At 37.9% G+C, this 22,895-nt stretch overlaps 1 protein-coding gene and 1 pseudogene across 1 annotated transcript; both read left to right on the top strand.

The window, feature by feature from the left end:
• Positions 1-1,831: 1,831 nt before the first annotated feature.
• On the top strand, positions 1,832-4,690 carry LOC131356456 (E3 ubiquitin/ISG15 ligase TRIM25-like; annotated as a pseudogene).
• A 7,669-nt stretch (positions 4,691-12,359) lies between these two features.
• On the top strand, positions 12,360-21,011 carry LOC131355805 (E3 ubiquitin-protein ligase TRIM39-like). Its single transcript, XM_058394309.1, has 8 exons — positions 12,360-12,682; positions 13,303-13,390; positions 16,878-17,434; positions 17,680-17,775; positions 17,900-18,133; positions 18,230-18,392; positions 18,537-18,572; positions 20,310-21,011. Exons 2-8 carry the CDS (start codon positions 13,327-13,329, stop codon positions 20,855-20,857), a joined length of 1,698 nt encoding a protein of 565 aa, XP_058250292.1. The 5' UTR covers positions 12,360-12,682; positions 13,303-13,326; the 3' UTR covers positions 20,858-21,011.
• The last annotated feature ends 1,884 nt before the right edge of the window (positions 21,012-22,895 follow it).

The raw sequence follows: 22,895 nt of genomic DNA, 5'->3' as shown, positions 1-22,895 counted from the left end.
GTCCTTGCTGAAGACTTTCCCCATGTAATGGGGGGTCCAGTAGGTCAAAGCAGAGGCCAGACAAGGAAGCTAACTGTATACCCAGGATGCTATCAATGGCATCTGTCTCGATCAACACCAGCAGGGGAATGGAGATTTGATTGTGGTGCAAAAAGGCTCTTTCGACTGGAGACCATAATCATCTCATCTGTCTTGAGTGTATGGCCATATTCAGCAGGGGGACCAAAGTGCATGGGTGCTTCTCAAGGTCAAGGACTCAATGGGGCTTGATGGCTGTGTGAAGGCTCGAGGGAAGTGGGGTCAGGTAAATAGGAGGATGCGGAAGAGTGAGTAGCAGGGCCTGCTGGCTCCCTCATTGCTGTCCTTACACATGCGGTTGTCTAGCTTGATGGCTAAGGAAACCAGTACATAGTCTGATTCACTTTTGAGGCAAATCTCCCCACAGCATTCATGGAGTAGGTTAGTGCATGCTGGGAAAAAATGAGGGTGCATAGATGTCTGAAGAACTGTGGTTCATATAGGCTGTTAATTAGTGAGCTGATTGAGACCAGATGTGTTTAATTATTTCTTCACTGGAGAAGTGCAAAGTGAAGTGCTACACCCAGACACATGCCATATAAGACATACTGTACATATATACAGTATTCACTATAAATGTGATATTTCTACGAATTTACTCAAAATCCATCTCACTATGTGCTTGCAAATGTTTTCTGTGTGTGTTTAAAGAGTGTGGGAGGGTAATTTACGGCTTAAACAATTAAAAAAAAGCATTTGGGGGTGGCATCCATGTATCGCAGATTTTCGTTTATCACGGGTGGTTTCGGAACGTATTGGTTTGGGATTATCGTATTATATTTTGTCTTATTATGTTAGTTTGGTAGGTAGATGGACAGAGAAATTGTTTCTGGTTTTGCTGAAGTGTGTGGCATGATGAGAAACAAAAAGCCATAAATATCACTTTTGCTATTAACATAAATGTGGCTTATGTAACTGGAGTGCTCTACGTTGTGTTTTTTTTTTTTTTTTGGTGGAATAAAGAGGCAGACATTGACTGTTGGGTGGACATTTCATTTACTGATAAGAAATAGAGCAGTCTTTTACAATGTGATCCATCTTATTAGCACTTAATTTCTCTCTCATCCCGGCATAATGTGGAAAAGGAATAATATTAGCACATGTTCCAAGCTCACTGACCCAGACAGATAACTAAACATAACCTTAAATGACATGAAAATGAAAATAATCAAACATATAGAGGAAATAATATCTTAAACAAATGTACAAAAAAGTGTAATTATAAAAATGATTTTTAGAACAAAGATGAAATTAGATTAATTTGAGCTTAATATAAACCTACCTCTTCTAGCCTGACATTACACAGAAAGGGAAGAGGAGGAGCTAAAACAGGAAATTTACAGGGATTACACAGTCAGATAAAAGGGGAAGATGTGCACATATACACACAAGCACATCAGGTATACATTTGAACAATTTGTGTAATTCTAAACATACTGCATTCTGGCTATAAAACAGTGCACTTTCCATATCTGTTACACTTATATCTGAATGTGTCTCCCTGTATCATTTTTTTAAAGAGACTATGAGTTTCTCTTAAGACCCCATTTGTAATTCAGGTGACCCCAAGTGAGGCCATGACCCCTAGTTTGGGAAGCCCTCTTTGAAATTCTTCCAGTGTTATTGCTTAGGTTTAACACTGCAGACATACATGTTGAATCAAAGAGATTCATCAGTATCACCTTAACATAACATGTGTGAACTGAATGTGATTTCTTCCAGAAAAGGTTGGAAAAAAAAAACTGTGGCTGAAATGGCTGATCCTTCATCACCAACCAAAGTCAAAAGAAAGAACAGCATGGAAAAACCACATGAGTGTAAGTTATACATATCCTAATGTTACCATTACAATAATGTTACAGAAAAATTTTAAAGATGTCTGTTTAAAAAAAAAAAAAAAAGTAAAATATTATGCCAGATATTTTCAGACAAAACTATAATACAGGTTGCTTTATTTTGCATAAAGTAAAAAGCAAGTGCAGAAATATGTGTCAAGATTCTCCAAGATGCTCAGTAGAAATTACCAGCTAATTTCCTAACATGGTATCCGAGACTAGTCTACTAAAGTAGATGTTGTAACACCAAATACTGACTTTGTTCAGTTCATTATTTAAGGTATTTTTGCTTTACAACATTTCCTTGAATGTGACTCAAATTTTTGCCCAGAATCCTGCCATAGTTTTTCTGGAGAGTCAGTAATGCAGAATCTATAACAAAATGTACCACAAAAATAGGTGGCCTAAGATTTTTGCACAGTACTGCATATATATATATATAAAACCCTGTCTGTGCATGCATTGTTGATCACTCTCCTAATAATGCCTCTAGCTTACATAAATGTGGTTTAGCATGCTTGCATATTTTGAACATAATATATGCTTATTTCTGTGATTAGGTCACATTTAAAGTTTCCTTCTGATGACACTTATGTGCAGATCATGTTTGCTCAAGTGGCACTACACAATAGAATGGTACACCACCCTGCTAAACCTTTCCGCAGGTCCTTAGTGTTATACAGAAGTTTTACTTTGTCTTTCTGCCCTAACCCTAGGGGAGGGCAGGGCAGGGCAGGGCAGGGCAGGGCAGGGGAGGGGAGGGCAGGGCAGGGCAGGGCAGGGCCAAGCTTCAGCTTCCTGAAAGGTGTTGGCTCTCTAGCACAAAGCACAATCTGACAGAGAAACAGGTGCAGAATAGCTGCTTATATAGGACAGAGAGAAGAGCACAGGTGAAAGTCAGGAGGTAATTAGAGTGGCAGAGTTAGCAGACAGGAGAGGGAGGGGGAGAGAGAGAGCAGGTGAAAACCATGCACTGGAGTAGCAGGATCTGGGTGAAGCAGCGGAACAGGGATCATGACACATACAGGTAGTTCTATCTGAGAGTTTTTTGGTCTTCCAGACCTTGATTTGACTTCAACAGTTCCCTAACTGTCTATTTCTTAATGAAAGTTTTAGAAGTGCAAAAAGTGAGTTGGAAGTGCTTAGATATATTTTTCTTGATTTCCCCTCCTTTGTAGGCATCAAGCATATTCATGTTCTGATCCTCAGTCAGCTGCATAAAGGAGCCCATAGTTGTTGAGTCTTAGCACAGTTATTATTCCTATTGATAAATCTTGACCTCCTGTCTAATGAGTCAGTAAAGGCCTAATAAATGAATGAATTAATATAGTATGTAATTTGGTTAGGGAGTCCAAAAGTTTACATATAAATGTATTTTTAATATTTTTTAATGTGTTGAATAATTTTTGTACATTTACTACATGAATAACATTCTTTTTTTTTTTTGTATATCAAAGTTGTGGGTGAATCCATTGGCTGCCTGTCTGAAGAGGAGCTGTTGTGTTCAATCTGTATGCAAGTGTTTACTGATCCAGTCACCACTCCATGTAAACACAACTTCTGAAAGAACTGCTTAGCACAGTATTGGGAAAAGAGTCAACACTGTCACTGTCCAGTATGTAAAAAGAAATTCACCAAGAGACCTGAACTGAAGATTAATACAACACTGAGACGGGTTGCAGATCACTTCAAGAAGAAAAGTGGTCCTGACAAACTTGAGGTTCTTTGTGATTCCTGCATTGGAAAGAAGATGAAGGCCCTGAAATCCTGTTTGGATTGTCATGTAACTTTGTGTAAAACTCATTTAGGTCCTCATTATAATATGCCCAAACTAAAGAGACACAAACTAATAAACCCTGTGGAGAACCTGGAGGACTACATATGCCAGAAACATGACAGACCTCTGGAGCTGTTCTGAAGAGATGATCAGATGTGTGTGTGTCAGTTCTGCACTGAAGGAGACCACAAAAATCACAACACTGTTCATATAGAGGAGGAGAGCAGAGAGAGGAAGGTAAGAAACACAGATTAAAATCAACTTTGGCTATTCTTATAGAAGATGCAAACATACTAATTAATCAAGTAGTAGATCAGACTAGAGTTTGAATTCCAAAAATTTGAGAAAACCACTGTCCTTCAGTTATATGGTTTGATTATATTCATCTTCATTTATAAAATGTGTAATTCATACAACATTAATACATCTTTATACAAAATTACTAACTGATGATAAATGATTTTTGAACAAAACTATTATTTTCTTCTCTGTCCGAAGACTCAGCTGGGAAAAACACAGACAGATGTGCAACAGATGATTCAGGACCGAATGAAGAAGATTCAAGAGATCAAACACTCAGTAGAGCTCAGCAAAGTGTGTACAAATGTGACATTAGTGTCTTTTAAGTTGCTCTTGAATGCATTCTCTTCTGGTAAAGTAGGATTCTGGTTTTTGTGTACTATCTGCTTGACTCAATTGGTTGTGTTGTGTCACTGTCAGTTCTTGTATCCAACAGTATTGTTGATTCTGTAGTGTGGCTTGAAAGTGACTGTTGGTCTAGGCTAATTAGGTCTCTCGGGGGGTTAATCAAGAGTATCATCTATCCTCCTCTGTTGTCTCAGTCACAAATAGTAGTGGTAGGTGGGCTCTGAAATTGCCATTCTGCTGCAAAAAAGGCGATTTCATCTCAGCTTTAATTTTCCATTGCACTCTTGATGTTCTGCCACTAACTAAGACCTGGATTTCTCCACAGAACTCAGCTCTAGCATGTTCTTATGCTTTTTATCATGATCCATGTGAAACTAGCAAGGGTTGGGGTACAGCAGGTCTGCTTTTATCATGGAGATGATGTTTCACACCTCTCTCCATGTCTTTTGCCATCTCCTCTTTTGAATTCAATGCAGTTACAGTTGTTTCTCCAATCAGCCTTCTCATGATTGTCATCTACTGCCCTCCTGGTCCCCTAGGAGACTTTAATTTCCTACTGATAGCACCCCTCTGATGGCCTTTGAAGATTTCAAACTCCAGCCCTTTTGCCTTCTACCTCTTCTGAATTCCTTCTCCTTTACATTTAACAGCTGCCCTCACATACACAAAAGAGGAATTGTGCTTGATCTGGTCTTCATGATCATGATCATCTATGATCATCACCTGGTATGCTTCACCATCACCCTCCCTATCCTGCCTAAAACCAAACTCATCAAAACGTTCACTCTATCACCCATTCCTTTGTAGCATCCTGCACCTGTTCATCCCATTCTGAACCTGACTCATTTCCCTCCCTACCACAGACACGTTCCTTACTCTCTTTCCTCATCCATGGATCTCCTCTGTCATCTTTTTTTTGGCAGATTTTTTTCTGTATGTTCCTTGGCTGTTGGATGTGTTATGCAGCTATCAGCGAGAATTAATAACAACAGAGAGAAAGTGAAAGAAATCACAACTCATTAGATAGATCTTGCCTAATATCATGCTCTCCTGTCTAAATTCGCTTCTGACTGCCTTCTATAAGACTGCCTTCTATAAGAAAACCTAGACACTACTTAACCTCCTGGCTGCTGCTGCTCTGAACTCACTGTCTGCAGAATACTTTGCCACCATTGATGATGGGAAGATTGTAAAAAATTGTCCTTTTACTTCTACCTCACCTAACCCTACATAACACACTCAGGATTCACCTTCTCTTTCACTGGCACATTTTTATAGCAGTAGAAGAGATCCTGCAAGTCTTCTTGTCCTGCAGTTCTAACAAATGCCCTCTGGATCTAATCCTTTTCACCATGTCACAAGAACTCCTGCCTTGCATCATTACAATCTTCATTAGCTCCATAACATCTGGTAATGTGATGTGTTCCAGTTCACCAACTGGCTTCAAAAGTGCGAGGTTATTCCCATTCTAAAGACACCAGCTATTAAATCTTAAGACATTAGCAACTACATACTGGTATCACTTTTCTCTTTTCTTTCTCAAATCCTTGGACACACTGTTTGCAATCTACAGTCTTTCTATGTCTCACAGAACAACCTCCAAAAGCCCAACCAGTCAAACTGGCACTTTACAGAGAGACTGCCATTTTGGCTTTCGCTGAAAAGTGGTATTTGCTAGATCAGCCAAACTGTCATCACTCCTCATCTTCCTAGACCTTTCAGCAGCATTTGACACAGTCAGCCACAAGACTCTCTTGTCCACCCTCAAAAGCCTTGGAATTCTTGGCCCAGCATGCAGTATTTATTTTTTTTTACTTGGAAGGTCATTTATATCAGGTGACATGGAGGAGACTCACATCTGCTTCATGCAAATTATCCACCTGTGTTGACCAAGGCTCAGTACTCCGGCCTCTTCTGTTTGTTCCTATACTAATTCTCTTGGTGAAGTCATATCCTCACATGGGATTTCATATGATGACAATCAACGAATTTTCTCCTTTCCTCTTTCAGACACTACCGTTTCTTGTCAGATCTCAGAATGCCTGGCAGACATCTCATAATAGATGGAAGCTCATCAGCTGAAAATTAATCCCAGCAAAATTGAACTGCTGTCAATACCTTGTGATTTATTCCCATGTTAAGATCTGGCGATCTCCCTGGACAATTCACTGATCTCACAGCTGGTCACTGTACACAACCTTGTGGTATACATGGACAGTCAACTGTCCTTTTCCTCTAACAGTGCTAATTTTTATTTTACTTTTAAAATATCAGAATGATTCATTCATTTTTATTCACACAAGGTTAGGGTTAGGGCCACTCAGGTGCTTGTTCAGTCATTTTTCATTTCAAGACTTTACTAGTCCAACGACAGATGTACCTCTGCGTGCAACTGAACCATCGCAAATGATCAAGAATGCAGATGCAATTACATGTTTTCAGCTGTCCTAAGTTCTCCCACACCACCCTATTGTTTCACTTCCTCCACTGGCTTCTGTTAGCTGCCCACAATCAAAACATTGAAAAAGCCAAAAATGGACATATTCCATATTCCACAACAAATGCTACAAATGCTATTCATTATGATGTACTGAATGGTGATTTGATATTTTTACCTGGATACTCATATCATATAACACATGTGTTTTAGTGGATGTGACTCTGGATCCTGATACAGCTCATCCCAAACTCACCCTGTCTGCTGATGGAAAACAAGTGACACATGGAGATAAACAACAGACTCTTCCTGATACACCAGAAAGATTTGATTTTTGTCCCGGTGTTTTGGCAAAGCAGAGTTTTTCCTCGGGGAGATTTTATTATGAGGTGCAGGTCAGAGGGAAAACTGAATGGACATTGGGAGTTTCAAGACAGTCCATTAACAGAAAGGGAGTGTGGGAGATAATTTTGTAAATGAGGATATATGTATGAGGTGTGTGTTTGATGTAGTGTGAAATAATCGGGAGACAGCAGGAGTGAGTTCTCAGGTAAGGTTTATTCGTTAGGTCGTTTGAGCTTAAGAACAATATAAGGTTTAACACGGCATGTTGCTCTGTCACGGGCCTTGCACACAGGCTGCAAGGGCTTTGAAGAACAAATAGTTGTATCAATGATGTCAGTCTGGCAGGCTTTCTCTGCAGTACCAGGCTTTCCAAACTTGGACCAATCAATGGCAGAGACGTACCCTAGATTATTATGGTCAATCTTTGCTCCACTGGTACCTTGAGCGGCAGTGATCTCATCATGAAGTAAGCGCAGCGCGTGCTGGATGGCAATGGTGGTACCAGGTGAAATATCTAGAGTACATACGTAGAAGACAGCGGATAAATCAGAAAAGCCGTGAAGCATAGAGTGTAATGTAGAAAAATAAAAGAAAGGGTGTTGGCCCCTGAAGGACTGAGAACTTACCCATGCTGTCTCCTGAAGAAGAATGAGGTGTTGGCGTGAGTGAGGCCGAAGACAATCCCACTGGTGGGGGCGGAAACGCCCAATTTTTAATATAATGATTTAGGGAAGTTTAATTATAATGGTATTCGAAAGTTGTAAATTCAAAGATAATGGTGTAAAAAAGAATCTAAAAGGTCCAAAAAAGAAAGATGGGTGGGATTGTCTAGGCAAAGAACCAGTGACGTGTTGCATTGGGAAGATAAGGGAAATGTATATAAAGGCTGTAGTTGGAGTTCCCCGGAGAGAGGTTGTTGGGACGTTCATGTGTGAGCATCTCAATTCTTGTGTCAGCGCTGATTACAAAATAAAATCTCTTATCTGCATTCATCTAGTGTGCTTGATTGGCTTATTTAGTTTTGAGGCCTTACTAACTATGAGTCTCACTTAGACTGAGCTGTCGGGTCGGTGTGGAGCTGGAGTCAGATTTTAGTAGTGAGTACACTAGAATTTTTATTCCACAGGAGGCATTACATTGACCCCAGAGAATGGATTCTGGACTTTGATCCTGAGGAATGAGAATCAGTATAAGGCTTGTGCTAGTCCCTCTGTCCCCCTCACATTGAGAGAGAAGGTGGAGAAGGTGGGGGTGTTTGTTGATTATGAGGAGGGTGTGGTTTCCTTTTATGATGTGGAGGGCAAATCTTGTATCCATTCTTTCACTGCTCAGTCGTTTACTGAGAAACTCTATCCTTTTTTAAGTCCAAGTGCAAATAAAGTGGGTAAAAATTCAGAACCACTCATCATTTCTCCTGTATTTAAAACTGAATGAATTTTTATCTCACAAAGGTAATCATCTTATAAATGCTGAGAATAAAAAGGAATATTTAACATTTTCTGATAAAAGTATAAAACTAAATCATTATAACATAATCAGAGATTCATGTCTTTTCAAAGTACAAGGACACTTCATTTTAAACATGAGGTTTGTTGTAAATAAACAAATAATTTAAATCCTACCTTATGTTTTTATTTACACTTTATACTTGTGTAATTCTGTCATTTCAAATCAAATATCAATAAAATCATTCACAGTTCACATGGATTTTACTTCAGAATGTAGTATGATCAGCATTTATAAACAGAAGCCTATGCTAACTATGTAGACCAAACAAACAAAAACGTGTTTCATTCAGAAGACAATATTAAGTGCCAATGATACAATTACATTATACAACAACCCATTTTGGCCTCTTTATATAGATGGTATGCTCATATTTTTTTTTACATAGCTACAAATGTATTGGAAAGGTGAATACATTTATTTTTTTATTATTTGTTATACATTGAAGAAATATGGGTTTAAAGTCAAACAATAAATATAAAATAATAGACATTGTATCTGAGGGTGTTGAACAACTAGGAACATGGCACCGTTTGTTTAATTGTCTTGATTTTATGCCACACTTTTCATATAAGAAAAAGATGAAAAATGTAAAAGATAAAATAAAGATACAACATTTTAGAAAGCTATTTACTGACAGTGGTCGTTTAACTATGGAGGATTTTTATGACATTATTAGTTAAGTATTTAAGTATATAATTAAACACTTGAATAATTGGACATGTACACCATTCAGCCATAACATGTTGAGCACTGAAAGGTGAAGTGAATAACATTGATTATCTCCTCATCATGGCACCTGTTAGTGGGTGGGATATATTAGGCAGCAAGTGAAGTTTTTGTCCTTATTGTTGATGTGTTAGAAGCAGGAAAAATGGGCAAGTGTTTGAGCAAGTTTGACAAGGGCCAAATTGACAGCTCTTGTTCCCGTTGTGCAGTATTTTTGAAAAGTGGTCGAAGAAAGGAACAGTGGTGAACCGGTGACAGGGTCATTGGAGGCCAAGGCTCATTGATGCACGAGGGGAGCGAAGGCTGGTTCCAGAGGCTCGAGCCCCGAATGATTTTAATCTAGCCCCGAATGTTTTATCCCGAATTTTGTAGAGTGTAGAGGATTTAAGTAAATTAAGTAAACGTTGATCGTTTTAGTTGAGCACTGTCGCTGTTTACTGTGCGCGGTTTTGACTGACAGCTCTCTCCGCACACGCGCGCGCGCCAAAATACCGCGAGAGTGTGCGCTCGAATATGCTCTAGAACCGCTCTCGCGATACTTTGATGTCCTACGCCCATCGTTCTGCACAGCGCCGTTTTCATTCGAACACACCTACAGTATACACACACACTCACCACGTGACTAAAATACCTTACAGGCGACAGCAATAATAAAAAAAAAATACGGTCAGAAAACACAACGTTATTATTCAGATAATAGTCTAAACTTTTTATTTATCTTCTTAAAATTTTTTATGTTGACACAGTTGATAAAAGTAGGCTAACAAATGTATTGTAGCGTTTACTACTAATCAACCAGACGGAACTTTCCTCATTCATTGGCTTTATTCAAGAACTATAGGGTTGCTGTTCTGGCCGCAACCCACACCGTACAACAACCAAAACAAGAAGAGCATGCCAAACAAAACTAGCTGCCCTCCTAACCTGCCCCCAAAAACTCCCCACCTCCCTTAAAGTGAACACCAGTTAACAGATAGAGCCAGCTCCTATTAAGTAACAACACTTAACATCCTCATCCCGACTAATGTCTTCAACACTGTAATGACATTACAGTATGTTGTGTCAAAAAGGAGGCCCACTGTCTTTGATTCTGAAAACCCCTGGCATATAGGACCCTTCTGAATATTATTCTCTACCAAATATGTACAAAAGCCTTAAATTAAATAAGTCTAAAGATAAATCCAAATAAAATATAAACTGTTAAAGCGCTAAGACATTACAGTCGGAACATCATGATTTCTATTATTCCTAATAGATTCCTAATATACTAATGCAGTATTTATGTTAAAATCAGTGGTGGGCCATGCATTTCACACCTTCAGTAGGCCTTCACTGGTGTCCTTCCTGAATTAATCCACCTGTATACCATCATTTTGACGCCACGGCAATAGATACTAATCAACCGTTAAATAGCAAAGTAAAAAAGAAATTAGGCTACAGTATTTCACACCTCACAAGGAATAGTCAATTTTATTACAGTCCACCTTTAAAATGCATTTGTAAGGATGATTGCAACCAAATCGATTTCTTCTCCTCTGTCAGGCATTGTGAGTTAAAATATATATATTTTATTAAGTTTATTAAGTTGCTGACGGAATGGTATACCTGCTAGATGGCCCCAGTGATGCCAACTCTAATTCTGATTGTTTAATGTAACAATTTCATTGCCACTTTTTTTAAGCCTGCAATATTGATTCTGAAGGCCTTAAGGCTGATTTCTTTCACCCTGCCAACACATGATGATACTTAACAGTGCTTGCAGCTGTTATCACATTATTAAAAAAACCAAACAAAAAAAAAAAAAACAGGTGGTTGTGATGTCTTCTGTTTTATCACCCAGTAACTGAGACTCACAGTGTATGTTGTCCTAGTGTGAATGCATGCTGTAACAGATTTAGCTGGCCTCCCCACGCATTTAGATTTGAGTTTAAGTGATAAAAGTGTTAAAATAAAATTGTGTTAGTACCGAAAATCTTGTAAATTTAAATTGAATTCTTTTATTTTCTGTTTCTTTAATGTTAGATCGTTGCACATTGTGGCATTTATCCAGCACTCCTGGAAAATAATTTCCTTTCTCTATACTAAAAAACAGGTTGTCTATAAAAGCACTAGAATAATCATATAATGTGTACAAACATTAATGTTGTATTTTATAAATTTGGGTTTCACATCTTTTCAGACCATTTATTCCTTCTAACAGTGGACTTCAATAAGTAGTCATTTTCCCCAAAGATAAACCAATATTCAGAAAACAGGTAAGAAAAAATAAGTACACTCCACCCACACTTCTACAATCTCTAAGATAGTAATTAGCAGCCAGGTTGTACTAAAAAAATGCACAAAATCATCAAGACATATGACTACCTCTATAAAATGGCATTCATGGAAGGGTGACTAAGAAAAAGCCCACTCTCTTCAAAAATAACAAGGACCATGCCTTAGGTTTGCAAAATTGTATCTAAACAAAACAATATCCTTTGAACTGATGAGACCTAGGTGAAGCACATCTCCATGTTAGGCATAAACCAAACACACATATCACCACAAACACTTTTCATGCCAACTCTCAAGCAAGGTGGTAAAGGGGTGATAAGTTGAGTTTGTTTTCACAGCCATAGAGTCTGGGATAATTACAGTCACTGAGACAACAATGAACTCCTCTTTATACTAGAATATTTTTAAGACAAATTCAAGGCCATCTGTCCAGTAGCTTAAACTGGGCCAAAAATTGAGTCATGTTACAGGACAATGATCCCAAACACACCAGCAGTTCGACATCTTAAATGGATACAGAATTTTAAAAAAATAAATAAATAACGTGTTGGAAAGTTTGACTCCAGACGTGCACCCCTTTGCGATGCTATGTCGTGGTCTTAAGAGAGCTATGCAAAATATCCATCTTATAATGAATGATCGAATGATTGCTAAATTTGTTTCAAATGCTGCCATCTGCTGGTGAAAAGATTACATTACATTGTCCACAAAAAAAAAAACAAAAACAACAACGCTCTTTTACGGTAATCAAGATCATTTGCAGGAGAAATATATGAAATAACAATAAACAAAAACATTATTGTTATTTCATATACAGTTTCATATGAAGACAAACTGCATTGCGATTATATGTGGAACTGCCCCTTTATGAAACGCTAAGAAGTGAACAAGGAAGTGACTGAAGTGGAAGTGAACAGCAGTTAGCTCCCTTCGAGAACAAACGCTTATCACCTTAGTTTCTGAAATTGTCTGCAGGATATTCACTGACTCTGAAAAAAAGGGTATAAATGCAGACAGTTTTCACTCCCTGAACAGAGAAGAAGAATTATAAAGGTATGTACTTCAGTTGATGTTTTGTAGTTCATATATTTTGTCAGTGTGTGATTTCTCAGGATTACTTGCACACAATAACAATGTCACACAGAGACAGGATCTCTAACACACTGCTGAATACAAGCTGATTATAAAACGTTTTAAAAACAATCTTTGTCTTGAATCATCAGTGATCAACCGAGGCAACAAAGCTGAAATCGGAATCAGAGGTTGCTGTATTTTATTAACTGCTCAAAAGTGGAATGTTGAACTGATATCACTTAAGTACAAGTTAACATACAATTATGTAACTTATGCATTATGACTAAATTTGACCAGACAGGCTAATCTGAATGAACTGGATGAGGGTGTAAATGTGTGTCTGAGTTGTGTGTCAGAAGTATAGAGATGAGCGCTGGGTGAAACATCAACACTTATCAGGAAGTGGGAAATGATACAGTTACTGAGCTTTGAGAATGATCAGTGGATTTTAACGTTTACATGTGTTTTTTATTACAGTCTAAATGTTTTCAGTGTCATTGCTTAGGTTTAGCACTACAGAAATGAGCCAAACAGACTAATCAGAAACACCTCATACTGTTACGTGTGGGAACTGAATGATGTGATTTCTGACTGAAAAGGTTAAAAACACAAGAGGAAGAAAAATGGCTGAATCTTCATCACCAACAAAAGGCAGAAAAAGGAAGATGATGGATGAAGCGCATACCTGTAAGTTACACTTTTTCATATTTTACATATGTAAGGTTTTTTTTTTATATTGAGTAAAACAAGAATGTTACTGTTTCATAGTAACAACTACTCTGCAAGGGCTTGTAGTGAGGGTAGATGTGCACATTCATTTAGTGAAGAACGTATGACACTGTGTGCACAATTATTAGGCAAATGAGTATTTTGACCGAATCATCATTTTTATGCATATTTTCCAAGTCCAAGCTGTATAAACATGAATGCTTATTGCATTTAAGCATATCAGGTGAAGTGTATTTGTGTAATGTGGGAGGATGTGGCCTAAGGAGATCAACACCCTATATCAAGGTGTGCATAATTATTAGGCAGCTTTTTTCCTCAGGCGAAATGGGCCAAAAAAGAGATTAAATGATTCTGAAAAGTTGAAAATTCTTTCAGAGGGATGCAGCTCTCTTGAAATTGATTGATATTGGGGCATGATCACAGAACCATCAAACGTTTTGTTGCAAATAGTCAACAGGGTCACAAGAAATGTAAAGAGATGCAAATTAACTACCAAAGATTTGAGAAGAAACAAATGTGAAGCTACTGGGAACCCATTACCTTCCAGTGCTGTCATATTCCTGAACTGCAACCTACCTGGAGTCCCCAGAAGTACACTGTGTACAGTGTGTTCTGTGCTCAGAGACAGAGCCAAGGTAAGGCAGGCTGAAACCTGACCACCACAGAACACGACACATAAGCTGAAACATCAAGACTGGGCCAAGAAATATCTAAAGACAGATTTTACAAAGGTTCTTCGGACTGATAGGATGAGAGTGACTCTTGACAGACCAGATTGATGGGCACGTGGCTGGATCAGTAATGGGCACAGAGTTACACTTCGACTCAGGTCGACAGGTATGGGCTGGTATTATTGAAGATGAGCTAGTTGGACCATTTCTGGTTGAAGATGGACTCAAAATCAACTTCCATACCTACTGGCAGTTTTTAAAAGACAGTGGTACAGGAAAAAGTCTGCATCTTTCAAGAAGGCCATGATATTTATGTAGGACAATGCTCCATTGCATGCATCGAAGTACTCCACTGCATGGCTAGCCAGTTAAGGCCTTAAAGATGAAAGAATAATGACATGGCCCTCTTCCTCACTTGACCTAAACCCTATTGAGAACTTGTGGGCTCTTCTTAAACGGGAGATTTACAGTGAAGGAAAACAGTACACCTCTCTGAACAGTGTCTGGGAATCTGTGGTTGCTGCTGCACAAAAAGTTGATCCTTAACAGATGAAGAAACTGACAGACTCCATGAATGGAAGGATTATGGGTGTCATTGAAAAGAAGGGTGTCTATATTGGTCACTGATTTTTTTTTTTCCTTTTTTTTTTGAAATGTCAAAAATGTTTTTCTTTTATAATGTTTATTATTTATATATTATAATAGTTGTCTTTTTATTGACTTTAGGCCACTATTGTCATATATAAATAATGCTTGTGTATGCACAAACATCTTAAAATTCTTTATTGATACTGATGGTCATGGTTTGGAGATGCTCTGATCCAGTCGTCTAGGCATTATAATTTGGCCCTTGTCAAACTCGCTCAAATGCTTACGCTTGCCCATTTTTCCTGCTTCTAACGCATCAACTTTGAGGACAAAATGTTCACCAGCTGCCTAATACATCCCACCCACTAACAGGTGCCATGATGCGGAGATAGTCAGTGATATTCATGTCACCTGTCAGTGCTCATAATGTAATGGTTGATCGGTAAATATTATATATATTACATATACAGTCTTGTGAAAAAATTAGGACACCCCATGAAAGGATGTGTTTTTTTTAACATAGCTAAACATATTCATTTTAACAATACTGAAAGATTCAAGTAAGAGCTCTCTGAGGCCTTCAGAAAGAAGATTGTTGATGCTTAGTAAGGGATATAAAAGTAAGGGGTAGTCTAGTAAGGGATATTAAAAGAACTCAGAAGAATTTGTAATCAGCCATTCCATTGTCCAGAAAATAATTTACAAGTGGAGAACATTTAAAACAACTGCCAACATGGCCAGGTCAGGCCGTCCAAGCAAATTCACCCCAAGAGCAGACCTCAAGATGCTTAAAGATGTCTCCAAAAACAAATTCTTTTCACAATGGTGTTCATGTACACATGTCACTTTAAATATTTTGAACTACACAACTTTGATAGTAGGAGTGGCTTGACAAGAGGAATGCGACATTTGTAGGCCACGTCTAGGATTCGTCTGAAGCTCCCCCAAATTCTTGAATGGATTTTGCCTGACAATCCTCTCAAGGCTGCGGTTATCCCTTTTGCTGGTGCACCTTCTCCTACCACACTTTTTCCTTCCACTCAACTTTCTATGAATATGCTTGGATACAGCACTCTGTGAACAACCAGCTTCTTTAGCAATGACCTTTTGTGGCTGACCCAGACTGAGAGACCATGTAAAAGCTCAGGAAACCTTTGCAGGTGTTTTGAGGTAATTAGCTGATTAGGGTGTGACACCATGACTTTCCAGTATATACTTTTTCACAATATTCTAATTTTCTGAAGACACAGAATTTTGGGTTTTCCTTATCTGTAAGCCATAATCATCACAATTTCAAGAAATAAAGGCTTAAAATATTTCACTCTATGTGTAATGAATCTATATAATATATGGGTTTCACTTTCTAAACTGAGTGACAAAAAATATTGACCTTTTTCATGATATTCTAATTTTTTGAGATGTACCTGTAAGAGGGCATGTTTAGCGTAAACCAGATACAGCATTTCAGCAAATGAACCTCATATCAACCATGAAACATGGAGGTGGAAGTGTTATGAATTGGGGATGCTTTTCTGCAGCAGGACCTGGCCAGCTCACCATCATAGAATCCATTATGAATTTTACATTGTGTTAGGAACATGCTTGAGGAACATGTAAGGCTTTCTGTCAAAAAACTTAAGCTAAAGCGGACCTAAACTTTCTTCCACTCATTTTCGTTGATTTCCTTTGTTTAATAGGTGAAAACAAAGTGATATTTTGTTGTTTACATGCAATTACATCACTTTCATCTACAGGTACAAACAAGATCAGAAATTAACATGTTGTCATTTCTTAATAAAGAACTGAATATTCAATGGGGTGTCCTAATTTTTTCACATGACTCTATATAATATATAAATGTTGTGGAAGGTAAGTGTTAACTGTGGTCAGCACAAATAAACTTGATAAAAAGGTTGTGATTTTGCTTTAATTTAGTGATTGAATTTAAGGGGAACTTGGCAACACTTAACAAAGTTAGAAATGGATATGTAATACAGAACAATACCCATAAATACATTCATACATACAGGTTTTCTGCACAGGAAAACTTGTAGAAAGTCTGTTGTTTTCACACCTAGACTACAGATGCAGTTTACTATATAGAGGTGAGGCTGAAACAAATTACAGTATTTCTACACTATTTATAAACTTACTTTGAATCTTTAACATCTTTCTGTCAAAACTAGTTTCTCCTGTCTCCAGCAGTCTCCTGTCTGAAGAGCAGCTGCTGTGTTCGATCTGTCTGGATGTGTTCACTGATCCCGTCACCACTCCATGTGGACACAACTTCTGTAAGAGCTGCCTTACACAGTGCTGGGAGAAGCGTCAACCCTGTCAATGTCCATTATGTAATGAGAAATTCACCAAGAAACCTGAACTGAAGATTAATACAACACTGAGAGAGGTTGCAGATCACTTCAAGAAGAAAAGTGGTTCTGACAAACCTGAGGTTCTTTGTGATGCCTGCACTGGAGAGAAGCTGAAGGCCCTGAAATCCTGTCTGGATTGTGGACTGACTTTCTGTAAAACTCATTTAGAGCCACATTATCATGTTTCCAAGCTTCAGAAACACAAACTAATAAACCCTGTGGAGAACCTGGAGGACTACATATGCCAGAAACATGAGAGAGCTCTGGAGCTGTTCTGTAGAGATGATCAGACGTGTGTGTGTCAGTTCTGCACTGAAGGAGACCACAAGAATCACAACACTGTTCCTATAGAGGAGGAAAGCAGAGAGAAGAAGGTGAAAAATACTGATTAACATCAACTTTGGACATTCCTATAGAAAATGTATCTAGTAGTAGATCAGATTGTTAGGTTTTGTGTTTTAAATTCTGAGACCAATTCCAAAGAAATAATTTGTTTAATAGTCATTTATTACTGAAGAAAATATGGAAAATTATGACAAGTCACTTTTTTAAACAGAACAGAAGGGTAAATTGAATAATAAGCGTAATGTCAATTAATGGTCTTCCTCTCTGTCCTCAGACTCAGCTGGTGAAAACACAGACAGATGTGCAGCAGATGATTCAGGACAGACTGAAGAAGATAAAAGAAATCAAACACTCAGTAGACCAAAGCAAAGTGTGTACAAACATGACATGAGTTTATATCTGTTGCATTCAGTTTCCTTTTTTCTTTTTGCATTAAACATTTGTTCACTATTCAGTGTTATCTGATAAAAAATTAAAATGTGTTCCTCCTATAGAGAAGCACAGAGAAAGAGAAAGCAGACAGTGTTGAAGTCTTCACTGCTCTGATTCGCTCCATTGAGAGAAGTCAGGCTGAGCTGCTCGAGGTGATGGAGGAGAAGCAGAAAGCAGCAGAGAGGCAGGCTGAAGGACTCATTAAAGAGCTGGAGCAGGAAATCACTGTGCTAAAGAGGAGAGACACTGAGCTGGAGCAGCTCTCACACACTGAGGAGCATCTCCACCTCCTACAGGTCAGTGTTCCTCTCTCTGCTCACTGGCAATGCAGAACATCACAGAACAACACTCACCATGCTGAGTGATTTCTCCTCTCTCCTGCTCTACGGTAGATTTACTCCTCCATGTGCAGCCCTCCACACACCAAGAACTGGACTGAGATCAGTATTAACACTGATCTGAGTGGGGACACTGTGAGGACAGCTCTGTCTCAGCTTCAGAAGACTCTGAATGAGAAATTCACTAAAACACTCAATGATAAGTTAAAAGAAACAGGTGAGAAACTTCATTGTATTTTATATTTCATAAGTAAGTCTCAATTAATGGACTGTTTTATATAATATTTGATTAATCAAAATAAAAAAATACTGATAACTAATTTGAAGTATAATGACAGTGATGTGTTGTTTTTATAATTAGTTTCCACAGAACTGAAGAGGATTCAGCAGTATGCAGGTACAGTGAGGTTTCTGATTTCCTCTCATATTAAAATGTACATATCAGCATTACACCACTGCATCATCAGAATTATTTTCAGCTGTAGATCTCTCCAACTCTAAATTGTCTCTCGTTACTATAGCTCTTTAATTGTTTTAATTTGTCTCTCGTCACTATAACTCTTTATTACTGCCAAGCACTAAAGCCTTTTTTCTTTTTTCAACAGATAATTAAAAATGTTTCATGTTTCAAAAATGTATTTAATCTTTTACAAATCCTCTTTTAACTCCTAATGATTTAATATTTTTACCTACAGGGCCATGCAAAAGTATTCATATCCCTTTTCCACATTTTGTCACGTTATAAACACAAACGTAAATGTAATTTATTGGGATTTTATGTGATAGACCAAAACAAAGTGGCACAAAATTGTGAAGTGGAAGGAAAATGTTAAATGATTTTCAATTTTTTTAACAAATAAATATCTGAAAAGTGTAGTGTGCATTTGTATTCAGCCCCCTTTTCTCTGATGCCCCTAATGCAGAGTTCACACTACACGATTTTAGCCCTGATTTTCAGTCGGCGACAGATTTTGTGAAATCAGAGGCAAATCAGAGCTCGTTCACGTGAGTGTCTTTCACTCAGTATGAAATATAAAAGACGCGATCTGAGAGCATCGCCAATGTGTTGCTGATGACTGTGAAATATTTGCGATGCTAAATATCTGGACCTGTCGGCGACTCAAAATCCTGCAGTGTGAAAGGAGTTCTGACTGCAAAATACCTCGCTGATGACCTACAGCCAATGAGAGAGTAAGATACAGGGCAGATGGAAGTTTGGGGAGGAGTTATAGCAAGCATGGCTTCGGTTGGAGCACAATATTATAGTTTAATAGAGTTTATAGTTTTTTTTAAAAAATGTCTTAAATAGTTATATCAGAATAAATAAGGTTCACCATTACATCAAACAGAAATAAAGCAGTAAAATTTGCTTGACCAGCCACATCAGCAGCCGCACATTGCAAAATTACTCATTTGCAGAACGCACAATCCTTCTTCCCAGTGTTTCCCCAACCATTTCCTCCTCCAGAATCTTTTTTTTTTTACTTTTTTGCCCTTTCGCTGCAAATCAGCACACAAACTGCTTGCAGGGTACCATTTCCAGTCTCACGAACTCTGATCTCACGAGTGATCTTGCGTTCACTTCTCGTGTAAGTTTGGTTTGATTTGCGCTGTGGGCAATACTTCCTATTGTGAAGTCCTGCTGTGTGTAACCTCCTGTCGCTGATCGTGTAATGTGAACACAGCAGCAATTGAATGCTCCCCCAGATAGTTGTGCAGTGTGACAACAATAGTGATCAGACCACTTTGAAAATTATGCAGTCTGGCATAACTAAAATCAAGTGAAACTGAAGTCACCTAATTAGTAAATAGAGTCCACTTGTGTGTAATCTCAGTATAAATATAGTTGTTCTGTGAAGCCCTCAGAGGTTTGTTAAAGAACATTAGTGAACAAACAGCATCATGAAGCACAAGGAACACACCAGACAGGTCAGGGATAAAGTTTAAAGCAGGGTTAGGTTATAAAAAATATCCCAAGCTTTGAACATCTAATGGAGCACTGTTCAATTCATTATCAGGAAATGGAAAGAGTATGGCACAACTGCAAATCTACCAGAATCTCTGCAATTTCAAGAGGTATGAATACTTTTGCAAGGCACATATACTCATATTACATACTGTGTGTTTCTCTCAGTGGATGTGACTCTGGATCCTGATACAGCTCATCCATATCTCATCCTGTCTGCTGATGGAAAACAAGTGAGTCTTGGAGACAAACAGCAGAATCTTCGTGATACACCACAGAGGTTTAATCGGTGTCCCTGTGTTCTGGGAAAACAGAGTTTCTCCTCAGGGAAATTTTATTATGAGGTGCAGGTCAAAGGGAAAACTGACTGGGATTTTGGAGTGGCCACAGAGTCCATTAAAAGGAAGGGGAAGATTAAACCAAGTCCCAAGTATGGATTGTGGGCTTTGGCCCTGAGGAATGAGAATCATTATCAGGTTTATGCTGGTCCTGCTATCCTGCTCAGACTGAGAGAGAAGTTGGAGAAGGTGGGGGTGTTTGTGGATTATGAGGAGGGTCTGGTTTCCTTTTATGATGTCAAGTCCAGATCTCATATCTATTCTTTTACTGGTCAGTCTTTCAGTGAGAAAATCTATCCATACTTAAGTCCAGAATTAAATAAAGGAGGTAAAAATTCAGCACCACTGATCATCTCTCCCGTATTTAAGACTGAATGAATTCTCACCTCACAAATTTTAATCATGAATTAAGTAGTAAGAATAGAATTGACTAGTTTCAATTTTCTTTTTAGAAATACATACTTTCTTTAAAAGTGCTGTACAGATTATATTAATACTTGTTTTTTATTTGTAATTATAGAGTGTGATTTTATACATTATGATTGTGGATCTTTGTCATTACAAAACAAATATTAATAGAAAGTTTACTGTTTTATGACAGAATTAAATATGATCAGTGATTAAGTTCAGCTGCTCATGTTTGCCTAGATACAACTGAACAAAACCATGTTTCTGCTCAACACTTCACAAAACAACTACAATCAAATTCATATTTTTATTTACAAATAAAAAATCTCAGGGTTGTTGTCTACTTTAAAAAAAAAAAAAGAAAGAAAGAAAATGGGGTACTTCAAGAGAGTTGTCCACATAAGATGGTTACATGGAAGCTTTCTTTATTCACCCTCCCACTTCCTTAACCTCCAGACGATTTGTCCTCAGTTACAGACACCTGGCCTGACCATCAGCCTGAAAAGTTCTGCCTTCAGAAAATAACTTTCCTTGGTCATGTTTTCAGCATCAAAGGCATGTCTGCATATCCAAATAAGAGGAAATAATCTATTTCCTCAGATTAGCTGGGTGCTATCACTGGTTTTTACCAAACTACTACAGGAGTGAATGAGTAAAAAAATGTATTGGGAAAACAAAAAGACCTCAATCCAGATTCAAATCCAGATTAATAAACTGAAGCAATGTTTTTGGCCCAAAGTTTCTGTGAGATGAATTCTTACAGAAAACATTTAATTAAAGTTTTTGTTAAAGATGGTTCTACATGATGTTACTAAACTATAGGTTATACTAATTTTTCTCTATCTTGGGAATGGTGATTTATGTTTTGGTGATTTTAATGTCTATTGTGTTTTTGTTGTTACCTGAGGTTAGTTTATTGTTTATAGAAGTTGGTGATGGTGACACAATGGTTATTTAGGCCCTGATGTATAAAAGTTGAATGAGGGTGTCCCTTAACTTTACATAGGTTATGAGTAACATTAGAGAATCTGCAGGCATTTTTGTTATTTTCTTTTTTATATGGTCACAATTTTGGAGTTCACAAGAAACAGAGTTAACATTTTTTTCCAGAACTGTTTACAGTGCTCAGCGTAAATGAGTACACCCCCTTTGAAAAGTAACATTTTAAACAATATCTCAATGAACACAGAAACTATTTCCAAAATGTTGACAAGACTAAGTTTAATATAACGTCTGTCTCATTTATTATATGAGAGTAAGGTTAATAATATAACTTGGATTACACATTTTTCACTTTTTACTCAAATTAGGGTGATGCAAAAATGAGTACACCCCACAACAAAAACTACTACATCTAGTACTTTGTATGGCCTCCATGATTTTTAATGACAGCACTAAGTCTTCTATGGTATGGAATGGCATGGAATGAACAAGTTGGTGACATTTTGCAACATCTATCTTTTTCCATTCTTCAATAATGACCTCTTTTATAGACTGGATGCTGGATGGAGAGTGACGCTCAACTTGTCTCTTCAGAATTCCCCATAGGTGTTCGATTGGCTTCAGCTCAGGAGACATACTTGGCCACTGAAACACTTTCACCCTGTTCTTCTTCAGAAATCCAACAGTGGCCTTAGATGTGTGTTTAGGATCATTGTCATGTTGGAAGAGTGCACGACGACCAAGGGTACGGAGTGATGGTAGCATCTTCTCTTTCAGTATAGAGCAGTACATCTGTGAATTCATGATGCAATGAAATGCAGCTCCCCAACACCAGCAGCATGCCCCACATAAGGACACTACCACCACCAAGTGTTACTGTAGGCACTATGCATTTTTCTTTGTATTCCTCACCCTTGCAATGCCACACAGTTTTGAGGCCATCAGTTCCAAAAACATTTATCTTGGTCTCATCTAGTTTGGAAAGTTTGGCTTTCTACTTCTTTAGATAACTGCAGTGAACTTGCATGCTGATTTTCTTCAACCCTTCTCAGCAGAAGATACTCCT

Source organism: Hemibagrus wyckioides, linkage group LG07 (genome assembly GCF_019097595.1).
Source record: "Hemibagrus wyckioides isolate EC202008001 linkage group LG07, SWU_Hwy_1.0, whole genome shotgun sequence".
Lineage (NCBI taxonomy): Eukaryota > Metazoa > Chordata > Actinopteri > Siluriformes > Bagridae > Hemibagrus > Hemibagrus wyckioides.
The sequence above is the reverse complement of the archived record's forward strand: the minus strand, read 5'-3'. Positions and strand labels throughout refer to the sequence as shown.